Here is a 15,661-nt window from a genome sequence, read left to right on the forward strand (position 1 = left end):
AATACTAGAAGTAGATGGCTTTAATCAGTTTATATATGTCTCCCCATTATAAGCTTTCAAGTTTACACTTAACATGTTTCCTTATTTCCTCCTCCCCCATTTTTATTTTGGAACACATGAAAGAAAAACCTTTTCAAGATAAGCGCTGGCAACAGAAATTAAAGATAAAACTAAAAGTAAAAATACACCCACCTTCTTTTGAGGGGAGACGACAGACTCTCCGGCACATTGACATAAACGCATACAAGTACTTCTCTAAGCTCTCATCAGTTTTCTTATGTAGTCTAGCCATCGCTCTAAATTTGGTCCAATCAAATCGTCCCCTTTCAGGATCAAACACCACTCCAAATGTGGACACAACTCTGTAAAAGTCAGCTTCTTCTCTTCTCGTCCATCTTTATCAGCAACAAAAAAAAAAAAAAATAAAAAAAAAAATCGGAAATTCTGTCATTTTCTTCACTATTGCACACAGCTAGCAACTATTATTTCTTCAGTATTTTCTATATAAGGATGTATTAAAAATGTGTACTTGGATGCTGCACATACCTTTGCTGTCTTTCAATCTTAGCAGCCATCTTTGGATTTAGAGCAGCTTCTTCATATGGAGGCTGCATCATACTAGTTTGTATTGGGAATGCTGGCTGGATCTGCTGGGCCTGCCTATTTTTACTTGTTCGTTGATAAGCTGTTATTAGGCGGCGAAGACGTGTTGTTAAGGCAGACTGAGTGGGCCAATAGATTTTGTCTCCTTCCATCATTTGTCCATCTATATTAAAACAAAGTCACAGGAAAAATAAAGAAGTTAATCATCGCTGGTGCCTATGGTTCTACACTAGGCAATCTAAATACATTTTAGCTAAGAGTCATGAGAATTAAACAACTCAAAATAGACTGAATTGTTTCAGATTTGAAGTTTTATGTATTTACCTCCGTCTGCTATTACTAGATCACCTGGGGATGAAACATCATCCTGTAGAGAAACAAAAGTGAAGCAAAATTAAAAATGCAGCCCTCTACAGAGATTTAGGTTAAACTTACATCGTGCAGACAATTTATGAATATGACAAAGAAGAAGAGTAACATATATTTTGGGCAAATGGCTAACAAGGCATACAACACAATTATACAACAACTCCCTCCCATTCCCCCCCGCCCACACAACTGCAGAAACACATGGAATAAGTTCTACCAATTTAGAGCAATACAGAAAAATGTAAAGATTTTCTCAACAAAAAGGTGGAAGTACTACATTTGAAGTGTGTTAAAAGAGCTATTAATAGGTGCCTACTATACCTCTATGTCATCTTTAAACATTGCTGGTGCTGGTTTATATTCTGGATCTTCTACATCCCTGTTGAAATTTCAACACATAAGAACCCATCTTAGTAATATTTTAGAAGTCCTTATACTCTTTTCAATTAAGCAAAACTCATTTAAATTTAGTTAGATATACTCTATTTAATTTTCTATTTGAAACAAGGAAAATATTTCATGGCTTGAATCCTGCCCCCTCCAATTCACTAATCTAATTCAAAGATGTTCTTTATGACAACAGCTGCTAACCTCACTGATGAAGCAATGAATAAAAGCAGTTCTCCCTTTCAGAGGTTATCAGTGATACTCAAATTGATCTACCGGGGTCACTGGTTAGCTACACAAGACTAATACACCAAGCTGACTGACCTGAAATCAAGTTAAATAGGTCTGTGGTACTCCGCCTCTGAAGGCTTTTGCATGTCAGTGTCTAAGTAATATTTCTGATACAGCAACACAAGGTAGAGTCCTTGTTAACAACAAGTTGCTGCATTTTTCCTTTAACTGTGAAATCCCAAACTCCAATGGTTCTGTTACACTGTTCCTAACTCTCTTCCACTCTGTGGGAGTAAAATCAAAGTAGTATTCTTCACAACACTGACATCAAACTAGTATAAAATCAGTTAAGAAGAGAATAAAGTACAACATATAAATTCAGTCTTGTTTACTTTAAGACCCTGAAACATTCACCCCCACTTTTCAGTGCTCATACCCATCAATATAATCATTTGCTCTCTGTTCAGCCGCAACTGCTTTTTCATCCGGCTTGCCAACCCTTTCCAAGAAGCACAGCGCTGGGTCTGCTCTGATAGTATTGTATTTCTCATAACCTACAAGGCAAAAAAAAAAAGCAGCACAAATTCAAATTTCAGAGCAAGCTATAAAAAAATTAGCGTAGGGTGTTTATGTTGAGGGGTGAGGAAGTACATACATAGTCATCCACATTACTCACCATGTTTAAAAACTCCAATTAGAAGGGATTTATCTGCATCTGCATCCCACCACTCGGCAGGAACTTCAGAGTGATCTGGCTCAGGGACCCAAACATCAATTTCACTAAGGAGAATCACCAACAGCACACCAACATCAGTAGTATTCAGAGGAAGAAATACATTTTTATTTTCTCTTTGTACGTTTGTACTTTATGTGGGATTTTTAAACTTCTCTCTTCAAGCACACATATACAACATTCCATGTGCAGCAAACTAATTCAAAGATTACTTTGAAGGTTGTAGAGTCCCAGGATTGAAATGTTTAATTTTTTAATGTACTTTGTTATTTAATAGCAAGTAACGGTTAAGAAGTGGATGGTTACGCTACTAAGTTACATAAGCCACACAATACAATATTAATTTATCATTAAGAATAATTTTGATAACATAAAGAAACTAAGGCATATGATTTTTCACCTCTGCATTCAATAAGACCCTAAAAACAGCAATACAAAACACCCAGAAAGCTTGGTATTTTGTATTTGACAGAAAACAGTAACAGGGAAAGAAGATGAAAGCAGAACCAGCATATAATATTCTTCGTCTCTCCTTTGCCAACTCCTAGCAGTTTGTGCTTGCAAAACTTAGCAAACCAAGGATTATCCGCTTTTATGTTTAATAGCACAAGATGGACTGTTCTTCCACAAATGTTTATAACAGCTTTCAAAATCAAATTAAAAGTTTCTATCCACCACAAGCTCCTGTAACAGTGAGTTCAAGAATTTCCAAACAGCAATATTTCCATTAAAAAAAAAAAAAAAAGGAATATACAGCACAGAACCAAAAAGTGTGCATAAAGAAGCATGAAAAATCCACCAGTTAGAATGTCAAATATATAGTTCTATCTTTCACTCACTTTTTCAGTCTATTTGACTTAAATAATTTTGCTTTATATAGGTAGACTTAGGAATCAGGACTTCCTCATGTCAAGTCAATACGAAGTATTTAGTAAACAAAGAGTAAACAAAAACATTTTTCTCACAGCCTAAGGATATAAGTATTTCATTTTAATATTTCTTATTTAGGTCTAGGAAGATTTCTGAATTTTCATTTGATAGTTTACACTTAAAATAAACAAGCAAAAAACCTCTCTATAGTTCACCTGGCATCAATTCCATCAAACACCTTTTGCAATTCATTACCAATGACTTCTTGTTTTAAGTAATACAGCATTCTTACTCGAAGCAAGACCCTAAACAAAGAAAAAAAGAAATACAAATATTAGCACTCTAAAAGCTTTCAATAGTTGTGGGTGGTTTTTTGTTTTGTTTTGTCCTTTGTAGTGTCACAACGCTTTCAAGTAATTTTCCTAAAACATAATTCCCTCAGTTATAAGAGGAGATAACCTCCAATTCAGGTCACCTAACACTGTTTATTGCGATCACTGTTACAAATTGTTTCATTGGGCCAGCAGAACACTCCTCACTTGCTTCATAAAATACTGCCAAGAACAAATTGCTCTTTCCCTTTTCCTACTTAGAACATTCCCTTAGAAAGAATCAAGCGGGCTGACAATGAGCATCTTTCACATCACCTTTTCATTTCTTCTCACTTTGAATTTGGTGCATGACCCCAATGGCTTCTCCATGCTTTATCTCAATTCTTGACTACAGCTGTATGAAGTTTTCAAGCAGAGTATGACAAGTTTTGCCACAGAAAAATTATTTATCTAAAACAAGCTCTTTCATGGCTATGAATGAGCTTTCCACAAGCTAGTAGCCGAGATTCTCAGAAGCCCAGAAAACATGCCAGGTAAACAGCACATAAGATTGAGGGGCAACAACTTCAGTGCTTTCAGTTTCTTTGCTAAACACTCCCAAACTCTTTAGTCCTTTGGCTGCTACAAGGCTCCCCAAACACACTATCAAGATCTCTCTCTTTCTCTGTACAGATACAAACATACAGTTTCTTTAAAAATGATAACAGAATTATTTTAAATGTGAAATCCTTGGTTCACCTCCTAATACACTGCAACCTATTTATTCTAATTAAGCTAACACCATTAAAACTTGTTTCTTCATAGTGCCGCAAGTATTTTAAAAAGTCTCCTAAGACAATGAGGAATTAGAAGAAAAAAGAATCTCTACATAAACATTGAAAGACATTTACACTTTAGCTACTGCTTACTTGTTGCAATGGTGTTTTATGTGCTTTTTGTATCCTTCATCTTGCAACAGATGTTCTGGATTGTATTTCCGAAGCCATTCTGCTTTGTGTATATCGAAAGTGCTAGCCTGGGTCTTCACTTTTTTTCCTTTTCTTCCTCTAGGCACAGGAGCTGATAAGCCTGTATAATTTAAAATATAACACAGTAACAGGTAGGTATAGATCCCCATGACACTTACAGTTCCTATATCCTGTACCAGTATTGTGACCTGCAGTGCAGAAAAAAACAATAGCATCGCAGCCTCTGGATATGAGTTTTTTTTTCATTTGTCTCAGAGCATCTCTGGAGTACATTTCACCAGCTAAGGACAAAGTAAGAGAGGGAAAGAAAAGAGTGTGTTGTCACCTACTGTGAAACAGAATAGGTTTTTCTGAACTGAAATGAAAAGAAAGCTTACACAGGGTATACCAATCCATTTGGGTAAGCATTCAAATACAAAGCAAAGCAGAAATGACACTTCTTTTCCCATCAACTGAATGGCCTATCTGGAATAAATTCCCTTTACTTCAAGTAGGACACACTCAGAGAGAATTTTTAGCTGTTTTTTATCCCAGTACCATAGGCACACGTATATGAAGGTATTCAACTGCAGAAACACCTAAGTCCTTACCAAGGTGATTCTGTAACTCTCTTGTTTGCCCATCCTCTGTCGGGGTAATGAGATCCCATATAAAACTTTTTATTTTCTCATCCCCTCTGTAGTGAACAAGACAATAGGCTAATAGAGCTCGGCAAATTATCTCCACATCCTGTTCGTTCAGCTGTCTCTTGAAGCGACCATGTGACAAAATTTCTCTCCATCGACCCCACCTAGTCCGAAGTAAAACACAAATCAGCACTTAGAAGTGAAACACTTGGGTTGCCTGCAGATTTCTGTTACAAAAGGGAATTTCTCTAAAATATTTAGCTTTCCACTTTATTTCCTTCAAGCTGAAGTTACTGAGCGGAAATATGAAAGTAACATTTGCAACAAAACCCCATCTGTTTAAAACAGTTTTAAACAAAACTTGCCTGTTTACAAAAAAAATACGGATAATTGTTTTAGGCTTCTAAGACACAAAACTGATAGGAACTCATACTGACAAGCACAGTCATTAATCTTATACGGTGGGTGAGAGAAGACCTAAGATTTTATTTGCAAATCAACGTATGATTTAAGTATGCTTAAAATAACTAGTTAGATTTTCAGTTCCTATTTGCACTTCATGGAAGCACAAGATGTTCTGCAATTAGGAACATCAAGTCACCTACCAAGCCTTTATTTCAGATATTTACTTATTTACAGACTTTTGAGCCTGCCTGCAGCGCTTACTGCACTGATTTTCAGAGAAGACTACTGTAGTGCCCATGTCAAATGTCATAATCTCCTTTGAAGAAAGGTTCTCACCTCTCTTCTTTAATGCTTCTTCAATCGCAAATTGTCAGAAACATTTATACAGGGTGCATGATAAAGTTCACATAAATTCTTATTGTAAATAAATTCTATATGTACACGTCACGTTATTGCCAATACAGCTTAAAGTTATTCCATATATAAAACTTAGTACATGGAAAAATATTTTTTTTTAGAACTTTCTAGAATGAAGAAGGATGTATACAATACCCATAGACCAGCAAGTTTTTTTCCACCCGAAAGCACTCTGTTCTTCCGTATCCATTGGAACGGTCACAAGGCCTGCGGAGTTTTGGTTTATCATCACCCTCGCTCTCCACTTCAGACAACTCGGCCAGCTCATCTTTTGTAGCACTAAAGGGCCGTGTTTGTTTTCTAATTCTTGGGGTATCAATAACCAGGCTGTTCTGCAAAATTTCAAACAAACCTTATCAGAGAAACAGTTGATAAGTTTTTACAAGCAGATGGCTTCAATTCAGAAACAACAATTTCTATCTAATGTCATTAATAGGTGTTTTGTAAAGACATCACAGAAACACCCATAAAGCAAGTAGAACATTTTGCGGTATTTAAGGCAACAAAAAACGGGTTTCATACCATGATGCCAGTACATTAGTTATAAACAATACTGAATACCTCATCTGAGCTGAATACTTATACAGACTACGCTGCAGTCTCTGTGAGTAAAAAGGGGCATGGAAACCCTTTTAGAGCTTACTAAATGGGAATGTCTTCAAGTATAGGACACAACTTCCAATATTACAAAACTGATATAATTCTTGGTCCGCTATTTTGCGGATTCCAGCCCAGGATTTACAGACAGAGAAACAGGGCAATCAGAACAATTACACATTTTCAACCATTACCAGGTCTTTGACAAAAATAAAAGACTCCCAAACTCTTTTGGGACAGCAGGGAGCTAGGAAATACTAAAGCTATCAGCAGGCTCATTACCCATGCACAAACTAACCAGCACAAAAAGTCTGATTTGTTGAAATATTAATCAAAAAGCACCAGAAATCCTACATGTGCTATTTCAGAATTCAACAGCAAGCACATACATGAAAAAAAGGTGCATTATAAAAGAGAAATACTTACTCTACCACTGATAGCATCTATATCTATTTCTGCTTTTTTGGCCCATTTCTGCCAGAAGTTGGGATCATCTAGTGAAATATCAGTCCTGTTTCCAGATGCAACAAAACTAGCCTGTAATAAATAAAACTCAATCTCACCAACATGATACATCAAAAGTTTGTAGAGTTTGAATGCCTCAGTGCTGTGAAAACTGCATAACATTATTTCATCAAAAAATCTCCCAAGCAGCTGTTAAGACTTTAGAAGTTACTTACAGTGTAAAGCAACTCAAAAGTTCTCCTCCCCCTTAATTTTTTAAAATCAGATCCATATATCAGAAAAATCTAATGAACTTCTATGCACCACCAGGAGAGAAGAATATTAAGAAGCAAGATTCTTCTTCTTCTAAGTGTGAATCTAAATTACTTCAGTGGAAGAAAATAGAATCTTTTGAAGAGGCTTATCAGCATTTGGGGATTTCATCTCATGCAGAAGTACTCGCTTGAGGGAAATTTCAAAGGAGTGTTTAAACTACCAACAATCAAAGCTTAAGAGCATGGAACAAGCTTAATTTCAGAAGGCATTCAAGAAACCCTGATACACTGCTTTTGGGAAAAGAGTAAATACATATAAAAATTTCTAACTCTTCTGATAAAAAGACCGTGGTGATGATGTTCCCTAATTAGTTTCCTATCTCTTCTTTAGAGGTCTATTTCTTATTTAACCCACAATCAGCAAGCTATAAAGAGAGCCTAAGTAAATGTATATTTATTATTTATAAATATACATTTATATTCTTAAAAGTTTTCCTTTTGCTTTGCTTTTTTTTTTTTTTTTTTTTTTTTTAGAATTGTCACAACTGCATTTGTACCCATGTTCCAAGCTCAGTTATACTGCTTGATCTGTTTTTTAAAAAGATTATTTATGCATTTTTTAATTTACCTGGATTTGTATTTGTTCAGATTCATATTTGCACATGTTTTGGAAATGAAGGAGTCCAAATTTACTTTTTGTTCTGTTCATCCAATTTTCCAGCATAGGTTTTTGGATGCTATGATATTACTGTTTTTCTTTTACCCACCAAAAATTAGAAAGTGTTGGTCCAAATTTATTCTAGACTATTACTGCTAAGACCTTACATTCTCAGCTCCCCCCACCCCATATACATATATATACTCTCCACCCCATGCTACTTTAGGAGCTTTCTTATTTTGGTTTTCAAACTCTGACCAAAAAAGCTAAAGGTTCAAACTATATCATATGCGTAGGCATTTTTAGAATAAGCCTGACAATTTTTAATCTTATTAATTGTTGTCTTACATACATTTTACCCCTGCTCTTAATATATCTGAATATAAACAGATCTATAAACAACACTGTTTCAATATTCTTGGTTAATGCAGTCCATTATATCTCACACAAATCCTAGCCTTTCCAAAAACAGCACGCACCTATTACTCATCTTTGCTCAGGCATGCTCTTTGCACCTGGCATTTACTCAATCTCTATGTGCAAATCTGATTTTGCTATGTGCATGTGTTAATATAAACATAGATATAAGAACCCCAAAATGTACCTAACACACACATTAAATAAAAGTAAGCATAACTTTAAAAAAAAAAAAAGCCTAAGCTTTACAACATTCAATTACATTTGCAGCTCTATACTGTCACAGAACAACTTGCTGCTTCTGCACCTTGGCAAACGTGGAGCCCCTTCCTTCTGATTCAATTGTGATAGTTTTAGTACGACGCTGCAAAATCTGGTCAATGTCTTCTTCACAGAATTTAGAGCCTTCATCTTCTTCATCCATAATGGCACCATATGCACCTCTTCGAAGCAAATCTTCTATTTCTTTTTTGGAGAGTTGTTGGATCTGAGCAAATAACATAGGTTTTAGTCGGTAAAGAAAAAAGTCCCCCAAAGTCTTTTCTATTTCTCTTTCCCCTTCCAATGTTTCTGCAACCCAGCTGTGCCTTATAAGATTAAAATCTAGATTATTAAAAGCTAAGAGAAAAGTCTAGTTGACAGTTGAAATAGTTTGTTACGTGGTTACAGCACACATTTTTACAAGTATGTGTCTTTTTTGTTTTGGCTATTCTCAACATCGTGATGAACATTAAGTTTAAAAACATTACCTGTTAATACTAGATATAAGTCTCATCTTGAAGTAACACGTTACATTAATACGAGAAGATACAAGGAAACAAAAGGAAACTTTTCTCCTTGTTTTAACTTCGACATTATCTACCTTAGACCTTAAGAGGCAAGAAATAGTGAAAGATTTTTCAGAGTAACTGACTACATTCAAGAGTACGTCAACTATATTGTTAGTCCACATCACAAAACTTAACACAGAGGCAAACAACAGAAAAATGGTAGCTTCTGTAATTTTAAATAGTTCCCATGTGATTACAAAAGCAAAATGAAAGTTATTCAAGAACTAAGTCTACATACACCACCGACACTGTTTTCTCTTCCACTCATACTCTGTAAGACAGCCTTATCCAGTCCCAGTTTCAGACTTGCTCTGTCAAACATCTCTCTCTCATAGGAGTTGCGCGTTATCAGTCTGTAGACCTTCACCGCTTTGTTCTGACCAATCCTGTGACAACGGGCTTGAGCCTTTTGAAGGAAGGGAGAATGGCAATAAGCATTGAGACTTATCTAGGAACAAGATACGATTCTTTCGGAAATTGTTTCTGCTGTAGCGCATTCTGAAAAACAATAGTATTAACTCCAAAGGAAGTCAATCCACATTCAAGTAAATAGAAGCTATCAGACATTTTCCACACTGTGAACAGTTTCCCAAAAGCAGTATAGTAAGTACAATGCAGACGAATTATCTGTGGTGAATGCTACTGAATGGTATTTCTCTTGCAGTAACACTAGATAAAAGGGCATGGTAGCTCCTAAGTTATCTGATCTCCAGATACAAATAGTAAAGGAGTTGCGACTTAAGAATGGATTCAATTTCAGCATCCAATTCCTAGACTTGGTTAATTCGCTGTTTCTTAATACATATTAATCCTTTTCTATATATTATGTTTTAGCTAAACAGTTCTATTTCCATAAACTGTGTTAGTCAGTGTATGCAAAATCTAACCCCCAGTTTCATAATGTCATCAAAATCTTAAGGTTTTTATCAACTCTCTTAGTTTACCTGTGTTTTAAAGAGTAATCAAATTGAAAGAAAAAGTTAGAACCCAGCCAAACCCAGATGACCTCTCCTATCTAAGTAGAAAGTATTCATCAAAAAACATTAAACATATGCCTTAAAAAAAATCTCAACATTTTTAAATGATGCATGTTCAAAACAGAGACAATATTCAAAGCAACCAAATTTGTATCAACCAGGTTTGACTTCCTATGCCTCACTATTATGCTCTAAGGAGTTTACCTGCAGATCATTTTGAGGATTCCAGTCAGAATCAAAAATTATACACGTATCTGCTGCAGTCAAATTAATGCCCAAACCACCAGCTCTGGTGCACAGAAGGAAGACAAAGCGATCGGAGTCTGGTTTGCTGAACCGGTCAATTGCAGCTTGTCTGAGATTCCCTCGCACTCGCCCATCAATTCGTTCATATAAGTATCTAGAAATTGCCACAGATACACACACACGAATCATTACAAGATTTTTTTCATAATTTAAAGGGAGATTAGAACAGATCTCCTGCTTGCCTATTTATTGTTTACAGTGAATAAGTGATATAAATTAACTTTGATTATCAGTGGGTAACACAACAAGGAATCACAACAGAACTCGTGTATCTATAGTACTAATACACATCAGCAAGTCCAAACACCAAGAGTTTTAAGACAAGTTCTTTTGAACTTTGTCCATTAAAGCAAGCACCTGGTTATACATACCAGGAAACATGTATTACCATGGCACTTAGTGGCATTAAAACACACCATAACCTGAAGTCCCATGTGGACACTTAGAAGTTTTTCACATGCTATTAAGCTTGGATCCCTGCCTAGGGTCACAGCAGCAGGACGGTGTACTTTTGTACTATATATCAAATTGTCTGAACATGTTAGGGGTAACCAAGTAATAAGCAGAAAGCAGTACTTGGTGAGCTGTCACTGGACAAACTGCATATTGATTCTGTCAAGATTAAGAGAAAAATGACATGACAGCACCTCTAACAGTCTTTATTCAAAGCATCAAAGAAGCCAGGGCTTCCTAAACTAAAACCAGCAAATTTAAAAGCCTGAAGTAAAACTGACATTTCTGTTACGTTTGATAATTATAAAGACTCCTATGAAACTTCTGAAATCAAGTGAAATGCTTAAAAAGGGAGCAAATACTTCTGTACATTGTAAATGGGAGTAAGATGCTGAATGTGTATCTACTAGTCAAAAAGCTTCACAACCATTTTTCTTCTAATCAGCTATAGAATGGCACAGCAGATAATCCACAGGACCACAGGCATTTTGGCAGGCAGCCATCTCCTACAGTCATGAATTCTGTTAAGTATTAAGTCTAAATCATGTGTGCACTCTAACATTTCTAATCAAACAGTAGCATAGAGCAAGTTTCGGCTTCTATGAATTTCAGAAGATTTTACCTGTAGATATGATGCACTAGTCTAGATGTTACATTGTTAACAGAAAAAGGAATATTTTCCATACTGGACTGTAAGTAGTACTATGAAGTTAAAATTAGTCTACTAAAATAAAACATACAAACTGTTGAGCTCTCTGTTCAGATAGATAGCTTTATGAAACAAAAAACACAGAAGCATAGAAGTTATATAAAATTATCACAAAAAGAGGTATTAATATAATGTATTATTCAATATACATTCCAGTATCCACTGCAGAAAGGCTTGACGTTTTTACTTTTTTTTTTTATGTTAACTCTGTATTACTATGTAGTTCACTGACAGATATACTCTTCAAAGCAGTATGTACATTCCAACAAATGGACTATTAAAACAACCAGAACTATACTTTTTATACTTTCAGCAACTACTGATTGTAACCAAGTTTAAGGTTAGATTTTAAGTGCTAAGGCTTTATGCATAGTATTTAGTCACGTGCTTAAATAAGCTCTTAGTTTCTGTGAAGTCAACAGTATAATCAAAGGGTGCTATTATACATGACAACAAAAGCCGATCTAAGGAGCTGCTTTATGGCTGGCAGTTCAGTTCTGCTGCAGAATTCAAAGCAGTAATAATTTAGGAAAGCTAGAAAGCACATTTTTATTTTTACATTAAATTTATTCTACATTAATAAAAAACCTCCAGTTGTTTGCCATTTTGTACTTATATTCTGTTGAGAGTAAGGAGCTGCATTACCCCTGTCTGGTCCAAGTTCAACATGATGTAAATAAAACACACGTTCTATACTTCTAGGGTTTGGATGAGCAACATTGAGCTTCAACTTACTTGGTTTCTGACAGGCAATGTATAAACTGTACATACATACAAGAATGTTTTGCAGAAAAAGCAACAAACTGAAGGGCACATCGTTTACTCAACAGCCCCTCTCTAGTTGTTCTCATTTGTTGGTGAATAAATGATAAGCCATCACAGAATACAGCAAGTTACACAGTGATTAGAAAAAAAAATGGTATGCTGTAATCATTAATCCTCCACTAAGATTCAAATATATACCCACTGAGATCAATATACTACAGGAAACAGAGTATGCAGTATCTTACCTTTTATGTATAAGGTAATCCTCCAAAATATCAAGGCAGCGCACCATTTGAGAGAAGATAAGGACCTTGTGTCCTCCTGCTTTCATTTTTGGAAGAAGTTTATCAATAAGAACCAATTTACCAGCAGACTGGATCATTGCTTGCAGATGGAAGTCAGGAGCACTTGGGCTATATGTTTCTTTAAACTCCCCAAGAATTTTCTCTTCAGCACCTATCAAAGAATATATTTCTACAGGTGTATCTACACAAATATATCTGTATACATACAAGACTAATTTACCAAAAATCAGCGCTTGCACTCTAAATAGCCCCTATTAGCCACTGCTGGAAACAGAACAAAGTTCCAGATGGATCTGAAGTCTAGCAAGAACATCTATTTCTATGCTCTTTGAAAACAAGTCTTAAGTTTTTAAGCAGAATACCACAGAAAACACACCTAGAATGAGGTGAACTCCCCCAAACTGCAAAAACAAAAATACAACTTGTTCAAAAGTATTGTGTAAAAAAACAACTAAAACCCACAAATTCTTTTATCTCTGTGATATTTTAAATGGGACATGAGTCTTAAAAAACAATATTTTGAAGACCTTTTCTCAAGTCCCACTATGACTGAAATCGTAGCAAAAACTTTAAGAGCTTAAAGTGTATTTTCTTGCAAGCAGGAAAAACATCCAAGTTAGTTACAAGTGAGAAAAGCAATGAAGACTGACACAGACCATATCACCTGCAAGAAGGATTAATTTTAAAAGTTAGCTCTAGAAGTTCTTTTTCATACTGCTTTTAAAGAGATGTAACATTTCCATGAGATAATCCTGCGAAACAACAAGTTTACATTTCAGGCCTCAAATATGGGACTGCCTCACAACTTTGCCTTACACCTATCAAAAAAATGCTTCCACCTAATCCAATGCTTGCCAAGTCTGATGAAGACATTAAAGAATTACAACAAAAGTTCTTACATATTTTATTTAAAAGTACAAAAGTGGTTAAAAAAAAAGAATCAGTCTTTATCATGTATTTACCTTTGATGAGATAAGGGTGATTACAACACTTTCTCAGTTCCATCATAGTGTTAACCAGATTGGGTACATTTGCTTGCCCTGCTCCTTTGGATAAGAAAGCAAAATTTTTCTCCAAAATCGCTCGATAATATTTCTTCTGAATATTAGTCAGTTCTACTTCAATTATGGTTTCCTCCTTAGGAGCCAGCTTTTTTTCTACATCTTCCTTTAGCCGTCTGAGCATCATGGGTTTCAGGATAGCTTGTAGTTTCTGAACCTAAATGAAACAACAGTTTGTTGGAACACGAAAACATAATAGTGTAGTTTAATTAAACATTTTTGAACTCCATATCACTAATGTTTTTTCCTAGACTTATATAAAATATTTCCCAGATGGGATATAGCCTTATTTTTAATCCCAAATTACTAAAGAGGTTTTTATATACTCCAAACCCCCCAAAAAATATCTATTTAGCATTTGTCAGCAAAGACTCTGCCTACAAAGCCAGAAAACTTCAACTTTTATTATTCTCACTATTTACTTGCCAAATCTACAAAATCAACCCAAAAAAGTAAAACTAATTCTTTAACATAAATTATCATACTTAACTGATTTCTACTGCCTGCACAATTCAGAGAACTTGCATGACAAAAGAACTCACAGGTGATATGCGGGGACTGAAGGGGAGGGTGGGGAGCAATAACAGTTGCTATATAAACCAAGAGTTTTTCCTTCAAGGAAGTCACTGAAATACTGAAGCTCAAAACAAACTTATTCAACATGCAGTACCTGTTCCTCTGTTTTAAGGTCTCCAAATTCTTGCATGAATGTAGATTCGGCAGGAAAACGCAATGGTTCAAGAAAATGAAGAAGGCTAAATAATTCTTCTACTGTGTTCTGCAGTGGGGTACCCGTTAACAGCACTTTATGCTCCTATAAAAGGAAACAAAACTCACGTGACCTTATGTACACACATTTGCAAAAATCTGTGTTGAGTCTGACTGTCATAACCTGAAAATACCAATTCTGCCTGTCACTAAGTACACAGGTAATAAACAGATTTATAAAAACAGTAATAAGTATTTTTCTACTAGTTTTCCTTTAAATTCTATCTTCCTGCATCTGTAATGAAGAAATGACTGAACACTTCAACTTTTGCCTGTAATATTCACACATGTATAATCCTCTCTCTCTCTAGTGTGCAAAATACACACTAAGCATGTATCAGAAAGCAAGTAAGATGACTTCTGAGAACATGTAGCAACAAGTGTATCAAAGTAATAATGAAGTAAAAAAAAAACAATGCAAAAATAGTCATGGTGCCTCTTCTAGTAATGAACCAAAAGCCTCAAGATTCACGGTAATATCTGCTTTTTAAAATCTTGCACTATATCAAATAAAACCTTAAATATGGGACTAGACAATAATTCTGTTTCAAATTCTACTACTTCCTTAGTAATGTTATTACTGGCTTCCTTTTATTGTTAAATAACTTGTTTAAAATACTTGCTAGGTTTTTAAATGCTTAGTGCACAAAAAGTATTTCATTATTAAAAAGCGCATTTTGAATGAAATCTTAATCATAATCAAACTATAGAATAGTATCATCAGAAATAGATTCTGCTTACAGTTCGAACTTGCCACATTTTATTTCATCAAAAACATATCAGCATCAGCTATCAAAAATACACACATTTGAAGAGAGTATCAGGAACTGGTATCTCCTGAGAAAGACTGCTTTAGAGGTTTTTTTGGCAGGTAAAACAAATCTGTGATTTATTATCGTACTGTACTTAACTAGAATCAAACCCAAAAAGTGAAATATAGTTACTCACAAGGTTCATTAATTTCAGTCCTTCCAAGAGTTTGCAATTTTTGTTCTTCAGTCTGTGAGCTTCATCAATAATAACGCACCGCCATTCAATTGCATTTAGCTCTGGACACCCACCAAGAATCATTTCAAAAGTTGTGATAATGGCTTGGAATCTGTAGGTACCTCGAACAATACGTCCCTAGATATTCATCAACACACAAAATTTGTT

At 35.2% G+C, this 15,661-nt stretch overlaps 1 protein-coding gene across 1 annotated transcript in view; it reads right to left on the minus strand.

Annotated features, from left to right (window-relative positions):
* CHD9 (chromodomain helicase DNA binding protein 9) overlaps positions 1-15,661 on the minus strand; it is a 101,296-nt gene that overhangs the window by 17,246 nt on the left and 68,389 nt on the right. The window contains exons 15-32 of the mRNA XM_087738668.1: positions 15,455-15,631; positions 14,409-14,552; positions 13,640-13,895; positions 12,618-12,828; positions 10,344-10,539; positions 9,401-9,568; positions 8,640-8,819; positions 6,965-7,075; positions 6,077-6,273; positions 5,084-5,283; positions 4,434-4,593; positions 3,409-3,498; positions 2,267-2,370; positions 2,027-2,144; positions 1,294-1,351; positions 928-970; positions 547-766; positions 193-395 (exon numbers count right to left, since the gene is read on the minus strand). Coding sequence (XP_087594794.1) covers positions 193-395; positions 547-766; positions 928-970; positions 1,294-1,351; positions 2,027-2,144; positions 2,267-2,370; positions 3,409-3,498; positions 4,434-4,593; positions 5,084-5,283; positions 6,077-6,273; positions 6,965-7,075; positions 8,640-8,819; positions 9,401-9,568; positions 10,344-10,539; positions 12,618-12,828; positions 13,640-13,895; positions 14,409-14,552; positions 15,455-15,631 — 2,836 coding nt within the window. The remainder of the gene's footprint in view (positions 1-192; positions 396-546; positions 767-927; positions 971-1,293; positions 1,352-2,026; positions 2,145-2,266; positions 2,371-3,408; positions 3,499-4,433; positions 4,594-5,083; positions 5,284-6,076; positions 6,274-6,964; positions 7,076-8,639; positions 8,820-9,400; positions 9,569-10,343; positions 10,540-12,617; positions 12,829-13,639; positions 13,896-14,408; positions 14,553-15,454; positions 15,632-15,661) is intronic.

This window comes from Nipponia nippon, unplaced genomic scaffold, assembly GCF_047370975.1.
Source record: "Nipponia nippon isolate SJK-2023a ecotype South Korea unplaced genomic scaffold, ASM4737097v1 scaffold_7, whole genome shotgun sequence".
Taxonomy (NCBI): domain Eukaryota; kingdom Metazoa; phylum Chordata; class Aves; order Pelecaniformes; family Threskiornithidae; genus Nipponia; species Nipponia nippon.